This window comes from Chinchilla lanigera, unplaced genomic scaffold, assembly GCF_000276665.1.
Source record: "Chinchilla lanigera isolate Chin_1 unplaced genomic scaffold, ChiLan1.0 scaffold00014, whole genome shotgun sequence".
Taxonomy (NCBI): Eukaryota; Metazoa; Chordata; class Mammalia; order Rodentia; family Chinchillidae; genus Chinchilla; species Chinchilla lanigera.
Window position 1 is genome coordinate 18,783,246 of NW_004955415.1, and position 27,114 is coordinate 18,810,359.

Genomic DNA, 27,114 nt, shown 5'->3' on the forward strand with positions numbered 1-27,114 from the left:
TTCTTTTTCTTTTTTTTTTTTTTTTTTTTTTTTTTGGCTTGGAAACCAGAACTTTGACAAGGCTATATCTTCAATTCTGTTTCTTCAGAAATATTAGTGCTGTTTTTAATTTCCCACATCTTTTAAAAAGGCTTACATCGGAGATTTCTTTGATTTTCTTGCTTTGTTCTCACAAAGTGACATTGGGTCCTTTCCCTAGGAATCCACCAGAAACTCTAAAACTCCTTTTTTCCTTCTTTTCTCAGTTGAATGAAATATAACATATAATCAAATGTACTTCAAGCTAAAGATAATTTACATAGTTATAAGTAAATCACTGTGCATAGAATTCTCTAATTATAACATAGGATTCTCTTTAATCAACAGAATATATTTTATTTTCTAGGAAACAGAAATAAAAATAAAGTATTTATGAGTAAAATTATGTGCATTCTCACTGTTTAGAAGCAATATTTCTTCTATTATCACCTTCTACCTATTGGTTTGCTGTTGTCTCCAAGAAGGAAGCATTCATATCAGGAGAACCTTTGCAGACACCCTGCATTTCTGCAGTTGAAAGTCTCACTGTGGAGCATTTAACTGAGGGCCTCAGACCATTTCTTTAGGTCTGGGGAAAATGTCACTGTAAGGAATGGGAGTTGGAGGCCTTTCAGGTTGCAAGAATATTTTCACACCTTGGTCCCTTTTGTAAACCTTGTCTTTATTCTACGTGTCACTTATCTGAAAGCTATTTGGGGACAATAGAACACTATAGGGATATAAAAATATAGAAGTAAAGTTTCAGGTCAGTGTTATTTTTGTTCTCCTTTAAGTTAATCAGAGGACATTTTAAAAAGTGTATAATAGTGCTTAAACTTAGAGAATACTTGGATATTTTCAGTTTTAGAAATAATTTTAGAGTCATTAAATCACACAGACTCCATATTAGTCTCATAGAGGAAATATGATTCCCCTCAACCCCCTTAAAATGTCTAAACCCTTAACTGGCCTCATTTTTAAATCTTAAGAAAAAAAATCATTTGCTCTCATCATGTAATGCTGGGGAGGAAAAGTCATTTCACGCCTTTGAACACCAGCGTGCCTTTTATTTTGTCTTGCAGTGATGTTCATTTGTTTGAATGAGGCCACTGAAAATAAGTAGCTGTGGTTTTCTCAAAAGAAAGTTTTATCTAGGACATGGCAGACACTGGGGACACTATTTTAGCCATGGAAGGTTTTTTCAGTGTGATCCTTTTAATGCGCTGTTTCCTTTTCTTTTTCTTTGTCTTTTTGAGATAGAATTTCACTATGCAGTTCAGGCTGGCCTTGAACTCACTTTGTAGCCCAGGCTGGTCTTGAACATACAGTGATCCTCCTGCCCCAGCCCACCTCCAGAGTGCTGGGATTACAGTTGTGAGCCACCACATCCAGCTAATGTACTATTTCTAAAGCTTGTTTCTATTTGAAAAAATGCTAAAGACTTCACTGGACTGCAAAATCTTACTAGATTTTTAATAATCTAATAAGCTATCTCCATGGGGAAATTCTCTAATAAAATAGGTGAGAAAGTTGAATTTTTTCCCCTGGGTTTGAACAGCAGGGATTTTACCTCAGATCATATGAAAAGACATTATACAGATTATATATAGCTTAATATTTGCATTACACACATTCAGATTTTTATATCTGTATTACACGTAAAGTCTGAGTCATAATTGGCAGTTAAGGGAATAGTAGAATTTAAATTGCTGGATATAGTTGATCATTTTAAAAATGATAATTTAAAGTGGAAGGTTAATGAAATTGTGGAATAAAAAACCTAACCTGAATGATTACAAAGTCTTACAACCTTGAAGTCATTCCTCTAAATAAAAGTCATGTGGAAAAATTTAAAGACATGGCAAGCAAAGGAAACAACAGCAACCTTCAGAGGCCCCCAGATGCTGTTCACATTTTTAGGCTCTGTCCCTCTAAAGTATTTCCTATGTACATACATTTTTTATAAATTTTTAAAAGAATGCTTCATAGCCCAAATATTTTAATGCAATTGCAGACATACCCAATATGAAATATCCGTTACAATTTTTAGTTTCTATTTTTAGACACATTTGTAAAGGGAAAATATAAATATTCAGTATATAGATTAAAATGTTAACCTAGCAAGGTAGCACGTGCTTGTAATCCGAGCATTTGGGAGGCTGAGGCAGGAGCATTACTACAAGTTTGAGGCCACCCTGGGCTATCTAGAGAGTTCAAGGCTTGTCTGGACTACGCAGCGAGACCCTGTCTCAAAGAGAAAATAATAAAAATGAAGTATTACACAATAACATTAATGTGTCAAAATGCAATATTTAAACTTGATTTGTAGGATGTCAGAGGGTGAAGAAAACAATAAACCCACCAAATCTTCACTGAGTGCTTACCGTGTCCCCACCAGTACAACGAGCCCTGTTATGTGTTCACTCACTTGAGTCTTAAAGCACCAACAAACATGTCCTAATTGCTCCTTTTTTCGCCATTGACAGATGAGGAAACTTGGGCACTGAGAGGTTAAATTCCTCCTCCAATGCTACACAACTAGTAAGAAAAAGTTAGGACAGAAACCCAGGAAATGTGTCTCTGCAACTCATGGTCTACAGCAATTCTGGATATTTAATGTGCCGGTCAGGGAAGAGGGTAAAATGCTGGTCATGAGTCAGTGGGTCCGAGATTCCACATCTCTGCTAAGCCCCCACGGCAACAGGCTTCTGATCTGTGGAACACAGTCGATAACAATAATCTACACCACACCTCATCACAATACATCTATTAAGACAACACTGATTTTCTGGTATAGGCAAATTGATTTTTCTGATTTTCTTTAGCAAGGACTTGTCCTTCATTTTTCCACCTTATGTAACAGTTACCAGATTGAACAAAAGATATAAGATCTTTAACTTTAGCAGGAATAGCCTTTCTATTAAAGTTTTAGCTCAACAGAATGTCTAGCTTCCCTTCTTTATATCACTGGACAGCATTAGAACTTGGACTTCAGTAAGTTAGGTTTATATATGTGCATTCTATTGGATGAGTTTGTCTGTTACCTGGACAAGGTACATATCCCTAACTCAAAATTTTTGATCCAAAAGCCTATTTTCATGCATCAAGTATCATTTCCATACTTGGGAAAGCTGTGATCTATGACTGAGTTCCTGTCGCTCCCAACTTCCCTTGGCCCTTTTGACCAAATTCCGAGGACCATCTGTGAGATGACCATGCATGGGAAGGTGTGTGCATGGTACATAACATGCTGATGTTGAAGAAGGAAAGTCATTTGCTGTTACTAAGATTTTATTTATTCAAAGAGACCTACTTTTCACCTTGTAAGACACATATGTTCTTATGAGTGAACTGAAATGTACCGAAAATAGTTTTCAAGTATTTACTAATTCAATGCATGGCACCGTAGGCTTCTTGAATGGGATTTTATTACTTGAATAATAATGTGAATTTCACCAGTAAAATAACCGAACAGCAAATATTTTTAGGTGATACACCTGTAAGGTTGTAGTGTTTGAGCAAATAAGACCTAGGGTACTGTTTAATTATTTTCAGACCTAAAACTCTATATCTCATCCACAGTTTAAGAAGCAGGCACTAAATAAAGATGAAGTTTAAAGCTTATTTTGGATTCCCATTAAATGAAACTTTTCCTCCTCCTCAAATAATAAATTATCACAATAGCTGGGCATGGTGGCAGCACATCTATAATCCCAGCACTGGGGAGGCTGAGACAGGAGGATTGCTGTGAATTCAAGGACAGCCTGGGCTACATAAGTGAGTTCAAGGACAGCCTACACTACATAGTGAGACCCTGTCTTAAAAAAGAAAAAAAGAAAAGAAAAGCAAAATATTAAATTATAGAAACAACAATTTATAAACATCCTTGAAATTTAAAGTGCAGACATTTCTCCTTTAAAGACCAAGTTACGGTCTTGTGACTCAGTCATTGATGGGATTGATTGCTAAATGAGGAATTATACATACTACCTAATAAAGTAGGAAAACAAAATTTGCCTTCTAGGAGCTCACGGCCTCCCATTTCTGGGTTCTACAGTGTTAGCACTGAAGAGGTGCCTTGATTCACCACTGGGAATAAAAGTGGGCCCTACTAACACGGAGCAATTCTCACCTGTAGAAGAGCAAATGTTTATTCATAGTGGTAGAAAGACTTGCTAATAAACAATGACTGCAAGTAATTATTAAAAACTATTAATAAAAAATAAATAATCATCAATGGTTAATAGACTGAAGAACTAAGATCTTTAAAATATAGACAGAACATGCATTCTTTTGAGTTTAAATGAGTCCAGAGTTTTACTCCACTGCTTGTACAAATCTTCACAGTGACAATTTTAGAAAATTTCAGTGGGTTATAAAGACAGCCTTAGCATCCACCTGTGTAAAGTAGTGATAAATCCAAAACCCTGAATATCGTGATCCATGCCGTGCCTGAGAGCATAAAAATACGACCGTGGATCCATGATGAAGTTTTTTACTTTGCTCGGCAGTGGAAGTTCTCACACTTTAATCTCATTCCTGTCATGTAAGTCTTATTGAAGCTTCAGACTTAGATTGAGCAGGTCAGCATGGGTCATGGAATCCTACGTTTCTAACAAGCTCACAGGTGCTGCCAGTGCTGTTTGCTCATGGACCATATTTTGAGCGGCAAGGCTCTTGAATTTTTGCATGTCTAGAATTATCTGGACGGCTTCTGAAAATGCAGATTGAAGAACTCCACTTCCAGCATTTCTAAGTCAGTAGGTCTGGGGTGGACCTAGTAACTTGATTCACTGACAGCTGGCAGCGATGCTGATACAGGTCAGGGACCACATAGGAGGAATCTCTGCTTTGGAGCCCTACATACACCTGGTGGCTCTGCTCAGATGAAACCCATTAATTCTGTCCTCTGTGAAATGTCAGTTTAGTCACAGAAACCAGGGCTCCGTGTGAAACTCTCCCTGGGCATCATCCAGGATTTGTCCTATGAGTGATGGGCTATGGGGTCTATGAAATGATTCGGCTCCATTAAGGTCAAAGATAGATTGCCATGGGGCAAATTTCAAGGGTATTTGATGTACTTTCTTTTTAGGACAGATGATGTTTCTCCTAGCTGATTTCTGTGGAAACTAAGAAAACATTTCTAGAAAGTTGCTATGGACTTTAAGTATGAGTGGCTTCTGTCTCTATGGATTGCACAAATTCACAGACTGAACCAACCGTGGATTGAAAAAATGTTTTAATTGCCTCTGTACTGAATATAGAGACTATTTGCTTATCACCATTCCCTAAACTATTTACATAGCACTTACACGGGTTAGGTATGATAAGTAATGAGGGATGATTGGAAATATGCAGGAGGATTCTCATAGATGATACACAGATCCTGCACTCTTTTTACATATGGGACTTAAGCTTCTGCAGATTTCAGGGGTTCCTCGAATACGTTCCAGCAATTCCACTTGGATGCCAATGGTCAACTATATACAATATATTATAAAATAGCAGAGTTTTACCCTTTCATAGCTTTGTAAGAAACCCACTGCAATGAAGAATCAAATGCAGTTTTTTCTCTTTAACTATAGACAACCGAAAATGCAGCATCATTTTTCCACTCATTAACTTGTTCATATGTTTAAAAATATCTTTCTTATTTTAGCAAAATATTTAAGGGGCTCTTAACTTTCAGGACTTCACCACTAAATGAATATATATTAATTGTGCATTTGCAGGAAGCTAAGGGTAGATTTATTCTTTTTTTACTCATTCATTCAATAATTCTCTTAACCCAATTATGTGTCAGTCACTGCAGGTGGTGTGTAGTGATATATATGTGTGTGTGTGTGTGTGTGTGTGATCAGATACATTTGTAGATTTTATAAGCTGAGGAAGAAACTGAAATTAATAAAAATTCAAACATAGACAAGTAAATGCACATTTGACATTAATGTTTTCATGGAGAGATACTATGTGAGTGTTGATGTTTTTAAATATGATTTCACAGCCCAGCAGTGTAAAGAATCAATCAAGCCTATGTTCAATTACTCTTGGAAATATTTGCTTGGCATTAATTGAAAAAACAACACCAAAAATAATTGTACATATTAGGTGATTATAAAGAAGTTCAAAAAAACTGAAGTCCAGAGATGAATTTATCCAGCTACTGAAGGCTGTCTTTTGCTTGTAATTCACGCTCCTGGACTCTTAAAAAATATTCAAATATTCATGAATATGGAAAGAATTATGCAGTGAACATTCTTATCTTACTACCTGGATGCTGCAAATAGAATTTTGTTGTATGCACTTTATCACATATAAATACCTCCACTGGTTTACTAATCCCTCTTATTTTTGATGCTCTTCAAGTTAGGTTACAAAAAGCAATACGCTTCACCCCTAAGCTCTGAAGAATGCATACACTGGGGCATGGCTTCCAGGAATGGTTCTGATTGGCTTAAAAATGTGAGGGAGACCTATCATCTCTCTTGGCTCATATAATAGAAGTTTAAAGTCTAAATTGTACCCCTGTTTGGGAAAGCCTGGGTCTACCAAAGCCACAGGCACTGCCCCGTCTGTCCCTAGTGGACTGTATTTCTGTACCATGAAATTACCAGTCTTCCTCATAATATTCTGGAAAAACTGATGACTCTGTCCCTTACCCAGATGGTGTTCAAATTATGATGTTGTGGCCCTAGCCAGCTAACAGAAAGAATTGGACATTTTAGATGACTCTGGCAAAGCCAGGATGATCCAACACCTCTAAAGCCTCGGTTACACCCCGGGTACTTTATAGGTACTTTAATTGTCATGTTAGCCATTGAATCAAATTCCTGAAATATTTGTTCTCTACTGTTTTATCATCAAATTTCAATTTTCATTGTCCAGAATGAAATTCTTTTTAAATAGCATATATATCCTCTCCTCCTTTTAAAAAAAATTATAAAAAATAGCTGTTTCAGGGGCTGGGGATTTAGCTCAGCGGCAAAAGCGCCTTCCTGGCAAGCGCAAGGTCGTGAGTTCGGTTCCCGGTACCGGAGAAAAACAACAACAACAAAAAAAAATAGCTGTTTCAATTATACTTTTAGTGATTTTCATAATTATACCCTCAGATTTTTTCATGTTCAAACTGGGAAAGGTTTAAATTCTTTTTGTAAAATCTTAATTTTTAAAAGTCAAATTTGGCATATTTCGAAAAAAATATATATATTTCAATGATTTCATTTGGCCACTAGAGGGCAGGAGCTTACTTCCTCTGTGGTTCATTCTGCAACTTTATTCTCTACTCCAGAAAGTAAAATCTAGTTAGTGCAACGGAAGTCCTATCTTCTGAATCTTCTTTCCTTGAAGTGTGTTTAGTTGGATCCTAGAACTCTTTCAATTAAATTGATAAAACATTCTTGTTCTTCTGTTTCTATCATAATTTCTGGTGCAGTACAGTGCAAAATGATTTTGTGGTTATTTTATTTGAGCTCATAGAAACGAGTACTTGGAGAAAGTCTAGAGAAAAATGAAGTCATAGGTATTGACTTCTGTTGAAGCTTTTCAGCGGGAGAAGGAATTTGGTTCTGCATTTTAGCTCATGCAGCTATGTGGTGGGAATGATTTACCATGGTGAGCTCTGTCGGCTGCCTGGGTTACACTGGTGCGGTTGCTGCCTCCACTCTTTGATGTCCACCCACTGGTACTGGGCCTCACCTCATCTGCCTCGATGCCACCAGCACTGAACGTGTCTGATTTATAAGCAGGAGTGAGCTGTTGTCTTAAAATACATTCTGCCATTGCTTGAAGCAATTTGAAGATGCTTTGGGAGTAGATTAGAAGCCACCAGTGATGACCTATGTCATTCTTCTCACTGATCTCCTAACTTAAAAAAAAAATGATCTTGTAACGCAATCTGCTCTGTAATTACTTGTCACAATGCTGGGCTCCAGACACACCTTCCAGAAAAGTGAGTTTCCTAATGTTTTTTATGAATGGGCCACAAAGTGGAGTACTGGGTTAAACCAGTTGTCAGCAAAGCCTGCCGTGGACTTGGAAGGCAGTTTTAAAAAAAGAGCTGCAGGCCACTTAGAGTATTGAAAAGCTTTGTTGACACAGCATGGGATTAGTGAGGCAATTATTCTATAAGGATAAGCCTTTATTCATTTGATAAATGCTTCCCCTAAATAGTGGAATAGCTGCTGGAGTGGTGTAGAGTTGATAGGTTTTGATGCATTTCTTGTCATTCATTAACAGTGTTGTATGAACTTACCTGTTTCATGTAATTTATTTAGCACACCAGTATTTACTCCAAGCCAGAGAGCATTCTAAACACTTTATGATGTTGACTCATTTGATCTGCTAAGCAGCCTTACAAATAGTAATACTGTAATCTCTGGCATATGTAGATCCTCATCTGGACAGACGAGGAAACCGAGGGTTAAGTGACCTCCCCAGAGCCACACTCTAAGTAAATGGCAGGACCAGGATCCAAACCCAGGCAAACCTAGCTCCAAGCTCTGTGCTTTCATCCATCCCACCAACTAGTGATGACTGCAAAACAAACCATCCCTAGATTTTGTGGCCCACCATGAATTATTTACTATGTGTCCTGAGTCATTTGCGCAGCAGGGCAGCTCTGCAACCTTAGCCGACCCACTCATGTTTAGGTACCTCGCAGGGACAGGCTTAGCTCAACCTGACAAGGATGACTTAGCTTCCTTCTGTGGGTTTTTTTATACCTGTTGCTACAGCAGGGCTCTAAGAAAAAGTAAAAAATTTGCAAGTGTCTTTAGGTCCTCTGTGCGCATCCAGTTAGCTCCTCTCTCATTTGACAAAAGCAAATCACATGGTCAGGGCCTGAGGCAGTGCAGGAGGTAACTACAAAAAGGCAAGCACAAGGGGAAGTCGAAATAAGGTGAAGTCTTTAATACAATGCACTTACCATGATCCTGATTCAACAACACACTGGACTTATCCTGCATTCCTGATAGTTTCAAAAGGACATTGTAGACATCAATTGTGAAATTGCTGTCGCATGTAGCCTTGTTGGTTTAGGGAGGCAGTAAAAGAACAATAAGAAATTTGGAAAAAGTAAAAGAAAATTTTTTCATTTCAGGCTGATCCTGGGGAAACACCTTCAGAGGCTCCAAGTGAAGCCAGGACGACTCCGGCAGAAAACGGGATGAATCACACTACATCCCTGGCGCCCAAACAGCCCTCCCAGGCTCTGCACAGCCAGCCAGCTCCAGGTATCAACTGAAAGATCCCTGCACAAGACTACGAGCCTTGGGCTTCCATGTACCCCCAAAGGAGGCAGGGGGACTCTGGTGGGAAGCAGTGTGGGCTGTGTGATGAATGAATGAATGATGGGAGGGCTCACATGTGCTCATCATTTGGCTCTACTGATATCAGTGAACTCACTAGGTTTCCTCTGTCTTTACTGAATGGTGGGTTATGATCCATGTGCTAGCAGGGTGTTGTGAAGAGTTCTTCAAGCAACTTCCAAGGGTGATCAAAACATAGGTTGAGTGTTTACATTTTAAAAAATCTATTATGGTAAAATACACATTGCCATTAATCTTCCCCCACTCACACTGAGCATACACATTGAGCTCGCTTATCCCACCCTTCTTGCCATTTTCTGAAGCGGTTCCGGAAGTCTTCTTTTGTGAGTGTCTTTATGAAGAATGATAGAAATACAGTGAATCCTGCTGCCCAGTACCATTCCACCAAAAGGCAGGTTCATAAAAACATTATGGTGCGTCCTCATCCACCTTGTTGGATGGACCTGGCACTATATGATTTCTGGCTCTTCTCAAAAGTAAAAAATGATCGTGAAAGTAAGCATTTTAAATAATTCAGGACACCCAGGCAACGAAGACAGTACAACTAAAGATGTTCAGGAAACTTCTAGAACTGCTTAAGACAGTGGTAAGAATGATGGGATAAGTCTGTTGGAAGTGAAGGTGAGTATTTTGAGAGAGATTAATGGCAATGTTTCTTATATGATTATATGTGTAAAAACATTTTTTAAACATTCACTGTATTTTTTGATCATACCTTGCATAAACAGTGCTTTAGAAGCACATTCCTAGTCCTACTTCACTAGATCTCTGCCAAGAACATCTCTCCCTCTTTTTCCAGCTTATTTTCAGCAACCTGGAGTGTCCACTGTGTCCCGAACACTCCGCTAAGCCCTCCGCTCTCTCAGTTCATTATAGCCTCTGCAGGTAGACCTGTTATCCTTCCCACATGTAGAGAATAAACTAATTCTGAGGTGATGAACTACTTGCAAAAGGCCACACATGCAGTGGAGAGTGAAGTCAGGACAGACATAGTTCCCGATGATGCTGAAACTCCTGCCTTTCTCCTCTGTAGTCCAACCAAGGCCACATGCATGTCTCATTTCTCAGGCCCATCCTGGGATTTCTGTGCACCTTAGTTTGACATTTAATCTCACTCTGGTTTATGTAATGATCTGTCGTGTGCATGTCCCAGTTCTCTCAGTAGACAGTGTCCTTCCCAGGACTGGTTCCTGTTGGCTGTGACCTCTGTACCACACATAGCCCTGAAGAATACTGTGTACTTGATAACTTTCTGTGGAATTTGTTAATGAAGTAAAAGGAAAAATATTCTCTTTCACAAAGTCATGACCTCACGTTCCTTTCCTACCTTGCTATCCTAGGGCATCACAATGACAAGACGCAGGTCTTTTATGAGCAATGGAGGGGTGTTGGTCATGGGAAAGAGATGAAACTTTTAAAAAGAACAATTCTTTTTTAATTTGTATCAAACATGCATGAATTGAAACTATGCTTTTAGGAAGTTTGCTGAAATCAATAACGATAAGAACATGATTAACCACAAAATAAGAAGTGATATTTTCAAGTAAAGATTCTCATACACTGTGGACAGACATCTTGAGTTCTTCTGAAATGTAAACACGGATTTAAATATGTGAATAAACAGTCCTATTCCTCCGGGAGAAATGGGGAATTTGAACATCCTGGCATCTGATTTTTTGAATGTTGTATTTTAGAAAAATTTTACTTACAGAAAGCACTTTTAAAATGGCACAGAATGCATTGCAGAAATTCTTCTCCTATAAAGTAAATGTCTGGTAAGATCACGGTGCAGTTACCAAACCAGGAACTTAACAAGTGCACAGCACTGCAGACCTTGATGGAATTTCACCTGCCCCCTACGATTCCCACCCCAGGCCCCGCACTGCATGTGTCTGTCTGTCTGCCTCTTCAGGTTTTGTGGCTCAGGTTTCCATGTTTTTCATCATTTTGATACTTTTGACGAATTCTGGTTATTTTCCAGAATGGCCTTCAGTTCCAGTTTTCCTGTCATTTTCTCATTATTAAACCAAGGTTCTAAATATTTTACAAGACCACTGCAGAACGGATGCAGGGCCTTTCTCAGGGCGAGCTGTCAGGGTGCATGACATTTACATCCCACCGAGGCGAGGTCTGATCACTCAGTGAAGCCAGTTTCCCCACAGAAATGTATGACTTTCCCCTCTGACATCTTGCAGGATTCACTGCGAGACTACATAACTATTTGGTGTTTTTTACACTTTTGCTCCCTGTTTTGACAGCCACCAGTGGACCTTGCCTACATGTTAGGCAGGTGATTCACGCCAGGTGTTAAGTTTGCTTTTGTAAAAACAACCTTTTCATTCCTGATTTTTAAAAAAGGCAGCAATAACATTTTTGTGGCTCAATTTATCATTTTGATCATACCTTTTTCTCTTTTTATAAATGGAGCCTACATATAATTTCACATTTAGTTAGTTGTGTCTCAGACTTACAAAACAAATACTTCCCAAGAATAATTTTGCTATAAACGATTTTCAGTCCTAATTTGTCATTCTATATAAAGAGACAGAATCAGAAGATTCTTTCTTTCTTTCTTTTTTTAATCCTGGAAATTGAACCCACACCTTTAGACAAGTTAGGCAAACAGGGTTCCCCTGAGCCAACCCTTCACCCCCAAAATATTTTTTTTTGATCAGCGGCAAAGCGCCTGCCTGGCAAGCGCAAGGTCATGAGTTTGGTTCCCGGTACCGGAGAAAAACCAAAGAAAAAAAAATTTTTTTTTTGATAGAAAAAATTAAAGAAAACTATTCATTTTCTTTGCATTGCAGGTTCTGTGAAGGCTCCTGCCAAAACAGAAGATCTGATTCAGAGTGTCTTAACAGGTAAATACAGGGCTGGGGATATAGCTCAGTGGCATAAGTGCCTGCCTGCAAGCCTGAGGTCATGAGTTAGATTCCCACTAACAAAAAAAAAAAAAGGTAAATCCTACCCTTTTCCTCCTGTGGAATTTGGTGGCTGAATATTACCCCATGTAAGTATTTAAGTATTTAGAAGAAAATTCAACTTAGCCCCGAGAAACAACATGATTAATTTTCTTCTTTCAAAAATTACACAGATGTACAGTTTCAGTTTGGGCCACTTTACATGATGTAATCAGAGAGGAGAAATCATAGTTGGCATGTAGAACACTACTGGCATTAAAAAATATGCTTTCACAGGATATTTATTTCTGAATATAAGAATAGCTTCCTACTGGAAATACGATCCAACAAATGTCTTCACAAAGTGCCATATCTGTGATATGCAGAATGTGTGACTATAAAATACACGGCTTTTAAGAACTGTGGTACAGTTTAGAATTCTTTTTTATTTGCCTAGTTACTTTCGCTAGTGGGGCCAAAATTGGTACCGACTGTCATCAGTATAATCAGCAGTGTATAATGAAGTCTTAAAAAATGTTTACAATACTTGACCCATTGCACAACAGAATTGTACCCTCACATTTACCAAAAGCAACCGAGGGCTAGGGATTTAGCTCAGCGGCAAAGCGCCTGCCTGGCAAGCGCAAGGTTGTGAGTTCGGTTCCCGGTACCGGAGAAAAACCACAAAAAAAAAAAAAAACAAAAGCAACCGAAATGTCCATCAACAGAAAGATGAGTATATGAATTTTGCTATATCCACAGATAGAATAGGATACAGCTGCAGAATGAACTACAGTCACGCAGCAATGTGGGTAAAACTCACAGGCATAATGCTGAGAAAAAGAAGCTGAACATGAAAGAGCATAATTTCACCCACACGTAGTAGTTTGGAGTGAGGCAAAATTAATTTATGCATTAAAAAGCCAGATTTGACTTATATCTGCTGTGTGGAGGGGTAACCAGAAGGCAAAAACTGGTGGTAATCTCAATTTTTCACCTGAGTGATGGTGATTGAAACGTGATAATGCTGTGAAATTTTACAGGATTGTAAAATTTAAATCATAAAGTGTGGTTTATGTACTTTTATGCATATATTTATATTTCATCAAAAATTCATAATATATATATATATATAGAGAGAGAAAATTATTTGAGGAGTGTGTTAAAAGAAAACAAAACTCATTTAAGGACTTCATTTCCTGGGAAACATTGCAACTGGTACTTTTTTCTTTACTTTTTTATTTTATGAGAAAATAAAACAAAATTTCATGACAAAATAATAAGAGAATAACAATAGCTAATACAGTGGTATTGTTATCATCAAAGTAGCTACTCAGAGTCAAGACATAAATCAAAAAGATACAAAAAGGAACAGTAATAACAAAACTGCACAGACAAAACCCAGTGGGTCTTGTATCAGCATATTAGCTGTGACTATCTCTGCTTATTTGTGAGTGATGTTTGTGTCTTTTGATAAATGGGCATTACCTTCATTCTTAAAGAATATGCTAAGGACCAGCCTTTCATGTAGAGACTTTAAGAGCTAGTATTTTTGGTGGACTTTTAAAATCATAGGTTAGGACATCTGGAACCCAACAGTTATTTTGCTGCAAACCATGTTTAAAGAAGTAGGAATTAGTTGTTCGAAATTCCTTTAGGTTATAAATTCTTAATGAATTAACTTTTTATGCAACTGTATTGAGTCAGTCTGGGCCTGAGGGAAACCATTAAGTAATATACTCGGTTTTCTCTGTGACTGCTTTCTTAAAACACATACACACACACACACACAAATAAAATAAAATAAAATAAAATAAAATAAAATAAAACAAAATTGAATGTCAAGAGAATAGACATTATAAGGGAAGGAAGTGTATATTTCAGTTGCTTAAAGACCTTAGCATTTAGGAGCATATATTATTATTCTGCTTCTAATGCTTATTCACTAGATATCTCATTTTCTATTCAAGTCTGTTGTTACTCATGGCATATATTATTTTTGGATCTCTTGACAGTTGTAAATATTTATAGGAACATGATTTTTTATTCCCAGAAGCAGACAGTTCAGATCAAAGGATGGAAATATGTGAACTCTGACTTAATCTAGGTCCAAATAAATGATAATTCACTGAAATTAAGGCTCCATCAATTGACAGGCACCCTGCTGTTCCTGTATTGCTGAAAGAAAATCTCTGAGGAAGCGTGACACCCCAGTGGTGGCCATCTTGATTTCAGAAACGTGAACGTATTTTTAAAATGCATATTGTAGCATTGAGGAAACATGACAGGGAGACACAGCATGGTTTAAAGTCAGGCTCTGTCATAGTAAACATTTTCTAAAATATTGGAAACAATTCAATGTAGTCACATAAGCATCCGCTAACTGTACTCGTGCTTTTGTGCAAGTCGGATTAAAGGATATTCCTGCCAGACATTTTGCTACCTGCCACACAGGTTTGAGATAAATGTAAAAGCCTGTGATGTCTGTACCACGAAAGGTGCCCCCCTTAGAGACGCCACTGTGATGGCTTCAATGTCAGAAACTGTTAAACACTTTGCATAAATCCCCTTATGTCATCATCCTCACAACACAGCAGGTTATAAAGCCAATGCGGGGGTACCCTGCCGACAATTCATAGCTTCCCATGCTCTGCAACATTGCTGTGAGCTGAGAAAAGTCCCATCTCCAGAAAGCTATGCTCCCCCCTGATGGTTGTCCCAAATTTGCAAGACGCTGACGTTCCTGCCTCACAAGGAGACCAACCTGGCCCTACACAGAAGCCAGGCTCCAGCTGAGCTATCCCCGCCCCACCTGCTGCCCCTGTCCTATCTGCCTCCCTCATTCCCTCACCCTGAGATCCCTTCAGTAAGTCACCTGAATCCCCATTTTAGGCTCAAAACCCTTGGCTTTTTTTTTTTTAATGACAAATAAAGAAAGTGGGTCTTAGAGAAGGTTAGTAGCACAGTCATGAAGTTAGCAAGTGGTAGAACCATGTGGGAACCCAAATATATGTGACACCAAAGCTCTTCCCTGAAGCTGCAGGAGGCCATGTCACATAGCCATGGCTCCCCAGCAGCGGCTGCTCCTCCTGCTTCTCCTCCCCTCTGGATGTCTGTTCTTCCCCTTCCTTGGCTCTTATGCTCATTTGTTGCAGAAGTGGAAGCACAGACCATCGAAGAGCTGAAGCAACAGAAATCGTTTGTGAAACTTCAAAAGAAGCACTACAAGGAAATGAAAGACCTGGTTAAGAGGCACCACAAGAAAACCACCGACCTGATCAAAGAACACACTACAAAGTACAATGAAATTCAGAACGATTACTTGAGAAGGAGGGCAGCCTTGGAAAAGACTGCCAAAAAAGACAGCAAGAAAAAGTGAGTTGAATGCATGTTTGTTTTACAGTACAAAGGAAAATCCTCATGTCCATGGATTGTGGGGGCTTAATATCACATTGCTGGTCCTACCTACACCACCATAGGAAAGAAAGCCACCCAGTTCTCCAAGCTCTGTGGTTCTTGAATCATTCAGCTCATTGTGTTTGTTTGCTGAATGTCTTTACTTGACCAAATTCTGAGAGTAGATTCACGGGAAGTCCTCACGGAGCTCTGGCCCAGAGCCCTGACACCGGGTGGCTGACTTTCCAGATTATAGCTGCCAACCTGGATGGTCTAAAAAATTGCTCATGTAGCTAAAGCCCAGTTGAAGAAGCAACTTGTCATAGGTTAAAAGAGAAGTGCCATTTCTCCTTTGCTACCCTATCTAAAGCTCATAGAGCCCTGAGGGGTGATCCCTGTGTTTCAGGGCAAGCAGCATCTCCCACACATTCAGCTGGTATTTACAGAATGCCTATTGTGCCTGGGAATATAGCAATGAACTGAACCTACACAATTTCAATCTCAAATAGCTAAGATGGTAATGTGGGGAGGAGGAACAACAAACAAATACAGAGCATCATTCCAGACTGTGGTGATATCAAGGGAAAAAATAAGGATCCTGTGAGGGAGAATGACTAGGAGCGAGAGTACCCTTTTACATGGTAATCTGGCCTGTGGTACTCAACTCTACAAAGAATGAAGGGGGATCATCCCAGGCTGAGGGAATGTGAGTGCAAAGGCCCTAAGGCAGGGGAAAATGAAGGAACAATAAAGTTGGCAAAGTGGGTGAAAACAGTAAACCACAAAATGAAGTCAGAGAAGTAAGAAGGAGAATCATATCACTATGACTTTAGGATAAGAGCAAGTGACAGTTTGGAATTTGTGTAAGGTCAAGAATCCACTGAAGAAAAAGAAAGTTTCAGTGGAATTTATGGTCTTCCATCCTCCAAAAAGGACTTTGGTTGCTGTGTGGAAGGTAGAACCTTGAACTGGGGTTCTCAAATGGATGCACCAGTCACTGGGGGTGTTGTTAGCTGTAGGTTCTGACCCTGGGCAGCAGCAAGGACACTGATGTTGCTGATCTGCAGGCCCCACTGTGAGGGCGAGGTGGAGGATGCATGCGGAGGATGCAGGTGGAGGATGCAGGTGGAGGATGCAGGTGGAAGATGCAGGTGGAGGATGCAGGCGGAGGATGCATGTTGGAGCGGCAGACCAGCTGGGGAATTCATCACGGGCCCAGCTAAGCCTTGATGAGGACGCTGGTGGTAGAAAGGGAGAGAAGAGGGAGGATTCTTGATTTTGGAAGAAACATGGGGTTCAGAACCTGGTAGAGAGGGGGATCTGCTTGTTCCTAGCAGATCTCCAGTTTCCAGGTGTCCATATGCAGAATGAAACTCGTGCTCTCGCCCCATGTCTCATCTGTTGGTGACACTGCATTACCTAGGTGAGCCTGGTCTAGGAGGTCACGGGAGAGCTTGGTAAATGCAGACAACTAAGCCTCCACCCAGGGTGGGGCCTGAATATTTGAATTTCCAAGAGGCTCCCTGGACCTTGGTCCAGAGACTTCCCACTGATGGGCCCTGGTCTGGGATCCTTGAGGGGCATCCCAGAAATTGAAGGGTGACGCAAAAGCCTTCTCGGTTCCAGTTCCTTCCCGCCTTGCCAGACTCATTCCCCAGTGCCCCATGGTAACCTGTATGTAGCCTGTGCTTAGATCCCATGGAGATGAACTAGGAGAGTGAAGATTTTCCAGGTTCATAGTTGCTTCCTGATCTGTAAATCTCTTGCATGAAGATTGCACATCCTACCTCTAGACCTAAAATGTGAGAATTTCACTTTTCTGATTGCCTGTGCATTTCAGAATATCTCTTGTTCTCAGAATCCCACAGTGGGCTACTCACCTTAGCTTATCCTTGAACTCTGCTAATGCCTCTGGAATTCTTCTGCCTCTGTTGTGGGACTGTTCCAGTACATTGAGTGTTAAGGAAGTGTCAGGAGTATGTGTTGTATCCATTTTCTGGGATTGCTGAACAAAGCAGCCCAAACTGTATGCCTTACTGCAGCAGAAATTACAGCCCCCCAGTTCCAGAGACAAGGAGTCCAAAGTCAAGGCATCAGCTGGGCGCCTGCTCTGAAAGATCTGGTGTGGAATCTTTCCTTGCTCTTCTAGATCTTGGTGGTTACCAGCAATCCCTAACATACCTTGGCCCGTAGACCCATCCTCCAACCTCTCCCTCCATTATTGTGTGGAGTTCTCTCTATGGAGGCTTACTTCAAACTTTCTTTTCTGAGGGTACCAATCATTGGATGAGAGTCCACCTTACTGTAATGACCTCATCATATCTATTACATCTGCAACCACCCACTTTCCAAATAAGGCAGTAAGTCCAGGTTCAAGGAAGGACCTATGCTCAAGGGGACACTGCTTACCCCAGAGCATGGATTGAGCATGTGCGTGCACTCTTCTCTGTGTTCCTCACACAGCACTGTGAACTTAGGTCCAGGCATCACCCACATTGGACAAGCAGTGAGTGAAGCTCAGGAAAGCTGTTCCCCAGCCAGGAGCATGTTCCTCACACAGGTCTAGTTTCACTGTAGCCACAGCCTGGTGCCCCACTGTGTCCTCTGGTGCAATAGGTGTGGAACTTGAATCTCTGGAGATGTGTGACTGCTTCCTGCAAGGGGGCCCTCTAATTCTACAAAGGATTTAGAATCTTATAACTGCCTGTCTGAGTATCTCTTACTATTGATGGATGCATGAAATAACTAAGCCCAAATGAATTTTTTCAGCAATATCCCAAATGTTATGAGATTATTCTTCTAGATTTAGATTGCTGGAATTTTTTTGAATGTCCTTTGTGGGCTTATGGTATGAACATGCTGGTAGTGAACATTTTGCAGGGTGAAGCTCTGTCATCAACATGGTTAATTTTTTAAAAATATTTTCTTGAAAATTAAGAATTAGAGAAGTGAAAATAATATGCAGTTGCTTTAAGTTTTTATTTTTGTCCTTCTCCAAGGTTTATAGCTAAATATCAAGATTACTTTTTAATTTCTTTATTGAGCTTAGCTAAGAACATTGTAGGCACTATTCTAAAATTTTAATGAATGTCTACTCACACCATTTAAAAAGTACAATGTTATTTGTGGCATGAAAAAAATGTATAGTTTAGAAGGATAATTTTTTAAAAGTATTCTTTACTCTATTTCAATGTGTATTTGGTATTTTAACGAAATATGTGTAAAAAAGGTGAAAAAAGCTGTTAAGTCATTTAAAATAAGCTAATTCATTTTCTGTAGCTACAGTACACAAATGACTCATCAGGTATCATGATTTTTTGTATGTTGATTAACAAATGGGCAAAATACAGTGGAAGATAATCCAGTGATCTTCACAGCTCTGGGCAATCATGTTTAGAGTTAACTATGCAATTATTCAAAGCTGTTTTGGAAAGATTGTCATTGACTTTCTCATTGAAGTGTCTCTGGAGAGCTTGACTCATCATAGCTGCTGCAGAGAAATAGAGTTTTATTCTCTCACTGAATATTTGATAAATCACCCTGAAACTTTGAGAATGGCCGCCTCCTTCCTTTCAGGTCCTCCCTGAGTTACCTGATTTTGATGCTGAGTTGCAAGGAGAGGGAAGACACGTGTTTTAGATCCATACTGTGACATGACATAACCTGTGCTCCATCTGAAAGCACAATCACAAGGCAGTGCTTGAGTTTTAATTTTTTTTTTCCTTTGGTGCCAGGAATTGAACTCAGGACCTTGCACTTGTCAGGCAGGCTCTTGTGCCACTGAGCTACATCCCCAGCTTTTTTTAAAATTTTATTATTTAGTACTTGAGTTTTAAAAGGCAACAAAATCATCTTTCCTTAGAGCTGGAACAGACTTACAAACCATCTAGGGCAATCTGTCACTTCTTCAAGGAGGATGCCAAAAGCTAAGACATTAACATTTACCTGTAATATGAAGCCACTTAGGCAAAGGTTGAGCTAAAACATCTCCTAATATCCATTTCTTTATTCACTTATTTATATGCTTACATAACATAGCCTACAAACTTCCAGTAGAGCATCAAAATAACATCATAGAAATCATGTATGGAAACATCCTATGAAAATATAAAACAACACCTACATCCATACAAGCACACACACACTGAGCTTTCGGCCAGTTATCTTTAGCTGCTCTAATATAGGTGCTTCTAGACACATGTGGCTCTTGAACCCTTGAAATGTGGCTCATCTCGGCTAAGGCTGTCACCCCACGGTAGGGTACCTGCTCTTCATGTGAGAAACCTTAGGTTCCATCCTCAGCAAGCATGACAAAGAAAAATGTAGACCCTCAGTGTGGAAATATGCTGCAACTATAAAATACACAGCAAATTTCTACAGTACAGTAGCTCTTATGTTTCTGTATGTACATATTGAAGTGATACTAATTTGGTATACTTCGTTAAAGAAAGTATGTTATTCACGTTTATTTCATTCAGTGTTTTTTCTTTTTAAGATGGTCACTAAAAGTCTTAAATTACACACGTGGAAAAAACCACAAGGGTAACTCACATTGTATTTCTACTGGACAGAACCAACCATTTAAAGTAATTTCTGCCCTTGGAGGTTGAATTAACTTCTTAGCCTCCGAGAAAAAGAAATATGGGTCAGTTAATTCTCCTTATCTGATTAAAGGAAACTTGCTTGTACATGCAAGATAAACAAATGTTTTCCTGGTACTAAGTTACCAAAGAATTTATTTCACGGACCTTATACAAACAACATTAGAGGTTAAGATTTCAACCCTATTTTAATGGAAGATGCAGAGATATTCTTCATGTGTTTGTTTTTTTTTTTAAATCCCATCTCTCCAAAAACAAAAAAGTCCCTGGAGTACCTGGTATTTTAAGATCCATAGTAGACAGCAGAGCCACTGAGGTGGTGGTTACATCTGTCTGTCCGTCTCTCATCTCCTTTAATTCACAGCTAAATCTGAAAATAGCCCAAAATAGGGAGTAATATCAATTAGGTCATTCTCTTCCTCAGCTTATTGTGGACTCAAATGAGCTTTTCCAATAACTGGACAGCTTCTGTCCAGACACAGCACACAGGGATATGGCCATGTTCTTTTTTTTTTTTTTTTTAACATCGGGAATTGATAACCCCAGTGATGGCCCTGTTCTTAATCCACAGGGTTTGTCCCAAGGTTGTTTGTCTTAGAGCAGGTGCACTACAACACTCCCTGCTGTGTACTTAGGCAGTGTCCCAATAAGCCCCAGGGGACCTCCCATGACACTGGAGATAGAACCAGAAATGGCATGATACATGCCACATTCAAAATAAATAACAAGACAACCTTAGCAAACCCTTAGTAGGCATTATTCTTCCCAAAGAGAGATTATTGTTCCCTCCCTACCCACCATCGAGCTTCTGGCTCTTCTTTCTGCCTTTGCCTCATCCTAGAGCAATGCCCATTTCATTAACGACCTTCTGTTGCTAAACTTGTCCTTGGACCTCACTCTCTATGCCAAGTGGCTCATCTAAATATTTATTTCCAAACTCAGTTTCTTCTCTAGGAAGAGCTGTGGTCAATAGCCTTCCCTGTACCTTGCTACCACCCCTATGTTTTGTGAGTCAAACTCTGTGTCTTGCAGATCAGAACCCAGCAGTCCTGACCATGGCTCCTCGACCATTGAGCAAGACCTCGCTGCCCTAGATGCTGAAATGACCCAAAAGTTAATAGACTTGAAGGACAAACAACAGCAGCAGCTATTAAATCTTCGGCAAGAGCAGTACTACAGTGAAAAATACCAGAAACGAGAACATATTAAACTGGTAAGCCTGAGACACATGATTTATATTTGTGTGACTTCAACCCTCTTTTCCGGAGAACATATTTGATGTTCTTAGGTGACTCAAAGCAAACAAGGGCAAGTGGAATGCCACCAGCTTAGGAGATTGCAGAGGCCACTTGGGGTCCACCACACTAATACTTTATAAACCCCATTATCCTAGGTTTTTTTTTTTTTTAACTAAGATTCTCCCTGTTCCCTCAATGAGTCTTTGCTTCATGGTTTCCATATTTACTAATATATTTTGGGGTTGTAATAGTTTTGGGGTGTTTGGAATTGAACAAGGAAATAAAAATTCTTTATCAAAATTAACCACTTACGAGTTTATGCTGAGCATTACTTGAACAGCACATTTGTTTACATACTGACAATCCCAACCATTGCTTGGGCAGCTGTCATTTCAACCAGTTGATTTGTGTTTGCATGAGATACACTCACATGTCTGTTTATTTGTTTTATAGAGACTATTTCTTCCATATTCTTTTATTTAGAACATTGTATTCATTTTCAATGTTTGTTTCTAGTGAAATCTAATAATAGGTTCTGGTTGTCCTCTTTTATTAATTTGCATTTATTTTAGTTGTGAAAAATAAAGCATAATTTTGTGCTACAATCTATAAAAACTCGTATTGTAAGTACATTAGATATAACTTTTATACTTCTCTAGAATTCAGTGATATTCTTTGACAATATAAAATGGATATGTTTGGGACCCTGAGACTGGATAGGAAAGAAGGGCTAAAAGATCTGCAAAAGAAAAATCTGAAAAGGGAGAAATGATAGCATGTCAGAGAGCAAAAGTCTGTGTTAAAAAATGGAAAGACAAAAAAGACAGAACTTGAATGAAGAACTTGAAAGAAGAAAGAAACAAAGTATTCCATGCGTGGTCAATGATTATAATAATTCTAAGGGTGAATTGGTAGAGTTAACCAATATCTAACAAGAAATGAAGAAGCAAGGAAAAACATATTATTATAAAATGTTTATGTACCTTCTGAACCAAACAGTATGGAACTTGTTTGTTACTTATTCAAAACAAGGGCATTCAGAAAGTCATTTACAATTTAGACTAGGTCTAGTGGACCAGATAATTGAAAAATACAAGATAGCAAAGCACAACCAGGATGTCCATCATCAAAGTCTTCATCATTACATTTAGTAGGCAGACATTTTACTGAAATTATACCACCCACAGGGAAAAAGGAAAGGCCAATATGACAGTGTAAAGTGTGTTGTTTAAAGAAAGAAAATAATGCAAAAAAATTTTGGAAACAATCTAGATACTACCATCCAGATTGTAACATTACATTGTGTTGATTGTTTTAAAATATACAACACACAGAAAAACTATGAAATAAATTTAATAAAATTGTCATTTTAATATTTCCTATTATCTATAAAACTTAAAAATTATGCAAGTTTGGTCATCTTATATTTAAGTCATTGGACTGACAAGTGGTTAAAAACATGCTGGGGAAATTTTCACTTTTTCTGAATCACTGGGCTTGGCAGGAAATAAATTAATAAAGCCGTGCAGCCCACTCTCTGGTGTTTAAAGAAGTCAGTATCTAAAGGACCACTGTGGATGTTGTCATCCTGAGGCTTCCTGTAAAACAAATCCCATCCGTATTCTTTCTGTTAATGATCAGTGTTGCACTCCAAAATGTTGTCTTATGGATTATGACATTCTCTGTACTATTTGTGGTACCTTGACATACAGCAAGGATACAATTAATATTTAGTGATGAATAGATTAAGTGAATTTAGCAATAAAACAGCCTTGAATACAAGCTACCGCCAGAAACAAAACAAATGAGTAAGCTTGATAGAATTAAAGCAGTATACCCAAAAGAAATGGGCTGTTAGAGTTCTTCATGTGACCTGCATGGTTCTTGCTAAAAGTCTGTACACTTAAGTTTTGTGATGGTTGTGCCTGCAGGTTTGGAATTCTGCAGAAGGCTGAACCATCACTGTGTGATAAGTGATTCAGTGCAACATTGTCCTAGCATTGGCTCCTGTGTTATAATATGCAAATGTGTCAAAGTCACATGAACTGCTTATCAAACTCAGATTCCACATGATCATGTTCTTAATTTAACTTGTACATCATAATTACATGGGGTACTTGTAAAAGTCCAGATGGCCAGATCTTAGGTTCTATTCTAAATCATAGTTCAGCAAGTGTCTATTCTTAATAATCTTCCTGTTCTAAGGACCATACTTTGAGAACTCAAAGCCTCACACCTCAGTGTAAGGATTAAACATTGCTTTTTGTTTCTTTGTTTGTTTTCTTTTGCTCTTTTTCTGTAGCTGGGAGTTGAAGCCAGTGCCTTGCTCATGCCAGGAAAGTATTCCACCAATGAGCCACACATTTCTCAAAGATTTATTTTTAATAAGCTCCACATATTTTGGATGGGCCACTTTATTTGTGAATAACTGAACTAAGGTTGAGGCAGTGAAGGAATGGTTGGGCTGGGATTTTGTTGAATGTCAGGAGAAAATTCCCTCAACAAACCTGAGAAAGTCAAAGTCAATTTTAATGGGAGATAATGGCTTTGAAACCAACATACCACCACTGCCACCTGACTTTCCAGTAACCCTGCCTCCTACTCCAGAATATAATAGTAAAATAATAGTAACCATATATTGAGTGCTCACCACAGGTCTATACCCTGTGCTTGGCTCTTTAAAGGAATTATTCTACTTAGTCCTCACAACTGTTGGTATTTATTACTACTGTCAACTCATTTTGCTGTAAAAAAAAAAAAAACTTATAGAGAAATGTAGTGACTTGCCACAGCTCCAGAACTTGTTGCTTTTGGGACTTGAAACTTGGTCTTCTGACTCTAGGGTCCATACTATATAACCAGGTAAAAATGACAATCATCCTAACCGTTATAAAGTTTACATTCTCAAGGAGGGATACAGACCATAAACAAAATAAATTGGCAAAAATAACAATTTAAAAATCAATTGTTAAAAATATTTTTCTAAGCACAAGAATTGACTTGTGAAGAGTCTAGGCTGGGAACAACCCTGAGGATTGGGAGAACCCCAGGGTGCCTCTCTATGAGGAGGACTGTAAGGTATTAGGCAAGATTTAGGACTTTGGTGATGGAGGAAAGATCTTCTAAAGTCATTAGGTCTTTGTATGCCCTCTGTGTTGCCCTCAAGCCATGGTGGCAACCGGTTTTTTTTTTTTTTTTTTTTTTTTAGTTTTTTTTTGGTTTTTCTCCGGTACCAGGAACCGAATTCACGACCTTGCACTTGCCAGGCAAGCGCTTTTGCCGCTGAGCTAAATCCCCAGCCCCCATGGTGGCAACTGTTAGAGGGCTAAGAAGAGAGAACTGACATAATCTAAAGTAACTGTCACAAAGATCACTCTGGAACTTACCAGTCTGTGGTGAGAACCACTCTCCTAGGAAGTGATAATAACTGAGCTCAGTTGAAGCCAGTGGTAGCCCAAGAGATTAGGAGAAAGTCTTTGGCTTTTTCAGCAGATAACCAAAGTTAACTAACTGGATGAATAGTACTTAGATGTCTAGACAACACAGCCATAATCATCTGGAGTTTACCCAGGACCCCAACTCTGGGCACAACTCCATTTCCAGAGAGAAGATAACTCAAAAGAGATGTGGCAGAATAAGAGGATTAACAAATACAACAGATTCCTGAAACAAAATTTTCAAGTATAGGTGAAAACAAAGCCCAAACTGAAGTCCTCTTAAAGAGGAATGAACTTGAGCTGCAGAAATCACAAGAGAAGGCTGCAAACTCTCAATGTCCCAGGAACAGTACATGGGATAGAGGCATCATATGGAGCTCCCTGGGAAAGACTCAGTCATATAAGTCCATGGTTATAGGTGGGAAAGTCTCATCTGAGAAGCAGAAGAGATGGTAGAAATTTTCCTGGAGGTATCAACTCTACAATGTGCCTTCTGTAATATTTGATGCATTGCATCAACTTGAAAAGTTTAAAACTTAATTAAGTGACTGGGCAGTTCTACATTCTAGGGTATAGAGGACATGCCCTGGGAGGCTGTTTACACCCTAGGGTACTGTAATGATTAATTTATTGTGGCGGCTTGAGAAGTTTAGAAGCTTAACTAAGTGCCTCAGCAGTTCTACATCCTAGGGTGTAAAGGTCAAACCCTAGGGTGGGTAGCCTGCTTACAGTATAAGGGAGGAAAAGAGGTTTGCTCTCTCCAATTTTTGCTCTTGTTGCTTTGGCTGTCTTCTACCACCATGAACTATCACCCCTTGCCATGCTACTCTGCCTTGGAACCAGCTTATTACTGACTGAAACCTCTACAAACTGTGAACTACATAAACCTTTCCTTCCTTAATTTTAAGTGTCAGGTATTTGGTCTCATCAGTGAGAGAAAAGTAACCAAGACATCCTTCCACTGATTTCTGCCTGAGAAGGAATGTGTGTATGTACATTGTAAAAGCTTACAAGAGTTTTCACAAAAACATAAATACATATCCACACCAGCTTAGACCTTTCAGTTCAAATGTAAGTAACACACTCCAAATGCTCAGCTTCTCACTACTGTGATTGTAGACTTAGGTTTCACAGCATACCTGGATAACCCTTTGTTGTGAGGGTTAAGCCAAAACACTTTGAGTTTGGAACCATACTGTTCATTCTGTGGCCACTGGGGGCATCCATAATATATAGTACTTGCCCTTTGCTGCTACATGTGTGCCAGAGTTTTCTTTCAGCCAGATATTGTGATAACCAGATATTGTTCTTTAGATTGAAATCTAAAGACTGAAAGGAATCTTTAGACTGACAGGTACCCAATGTGTCAGTTCTGTCCTTGGTAGTAGTTCTGAGTTATGAACAAGACTCACAAGTTACATACGATGGATGGAAATGTAATTAAAAAGTGAGTACCCTCCAGGTATAAAAGGGTATTTAGGTGATGAGGAAAATTAAGAGATTTCATCTTCCAAAACTGCTTTGAGGATTAAATACTAGTATACTTTGGTTGAGTTTATACATCCCAAATGCAACCATCAACTGTTGCAGAATCAGGAAGGAAACCATGGCATCAGCAAACTCCTTTTTGTTCATTGAAAACTTGATATTGGCACAATATTCTGATAACTGAAGACAGAAATGAGTAACAAAGGACCTATGTATAACAAAGAGTCCGAAAGATGAAATAATAAAAATATCACTGAATAGATATGAAGGGAGAGATTGAGGACATTTTCCCTAACCCTAACAACAAATATACACAAATTTTAAAGTAATTATTCATATTATCATAGGAGATGTAAAGCACACCAGTTTCCATAGACCACAGCTTTAATGACTCTTTATCTATCCAAGTAAGTGTCTGCGTCCTTATAGCAGTACGTGCAAATAACTCTACACCTTGACTACTTAAAATGTAGTCCCAGAATCGTTCTGGAGTTTGTTAGACAAGTGACTCTCATGGACCCTCTCAGGTCTAATAAATCACAGTTTGCATTTTAATAGAAGTACCAGGGGACCTGCTAGATATTCAGGTTAAAGAAACAGCTTTAGAGACTATCAATCCTTGCCTTTGTTCAAAATGCATTTTAGAGCAAATCAAGAATTCCTTTTAACTGGCCGGGCATGGTAGCGCACACCTGTAATCCCAGCACTGG

General features: G+C 39.0%; 1 protein-coding gene across 1 annotated transcript in view; it reads left to right on the forward strand.

The window, feature by feature from the left end:
- Window positions 1–27,114, forward strand: part of Plcb1 (phospholipase C, beta 1 (phosphoinositide-specific)) — a gene marked incomplete at its 5' end in the record, with an annotated part of 704,492 nt that overhangs the window by 572,638 nt on the left and 104,740 nt on the right. Inside the window, 4 exon segments of the mRNA XM_005380862.2 lie at window positions 9,116–9,248; window positions 12,152–12,205; window positions 15,400–15,619; window positions 21,274–21,454. Of these exon segments, the coding sequence (XP_005380919.1) occupies window positions 9,116–9,248; window positions 12,152–12,205; window positions 15,400–15,619; window positions 21,274–21,454 (588 nt within the window).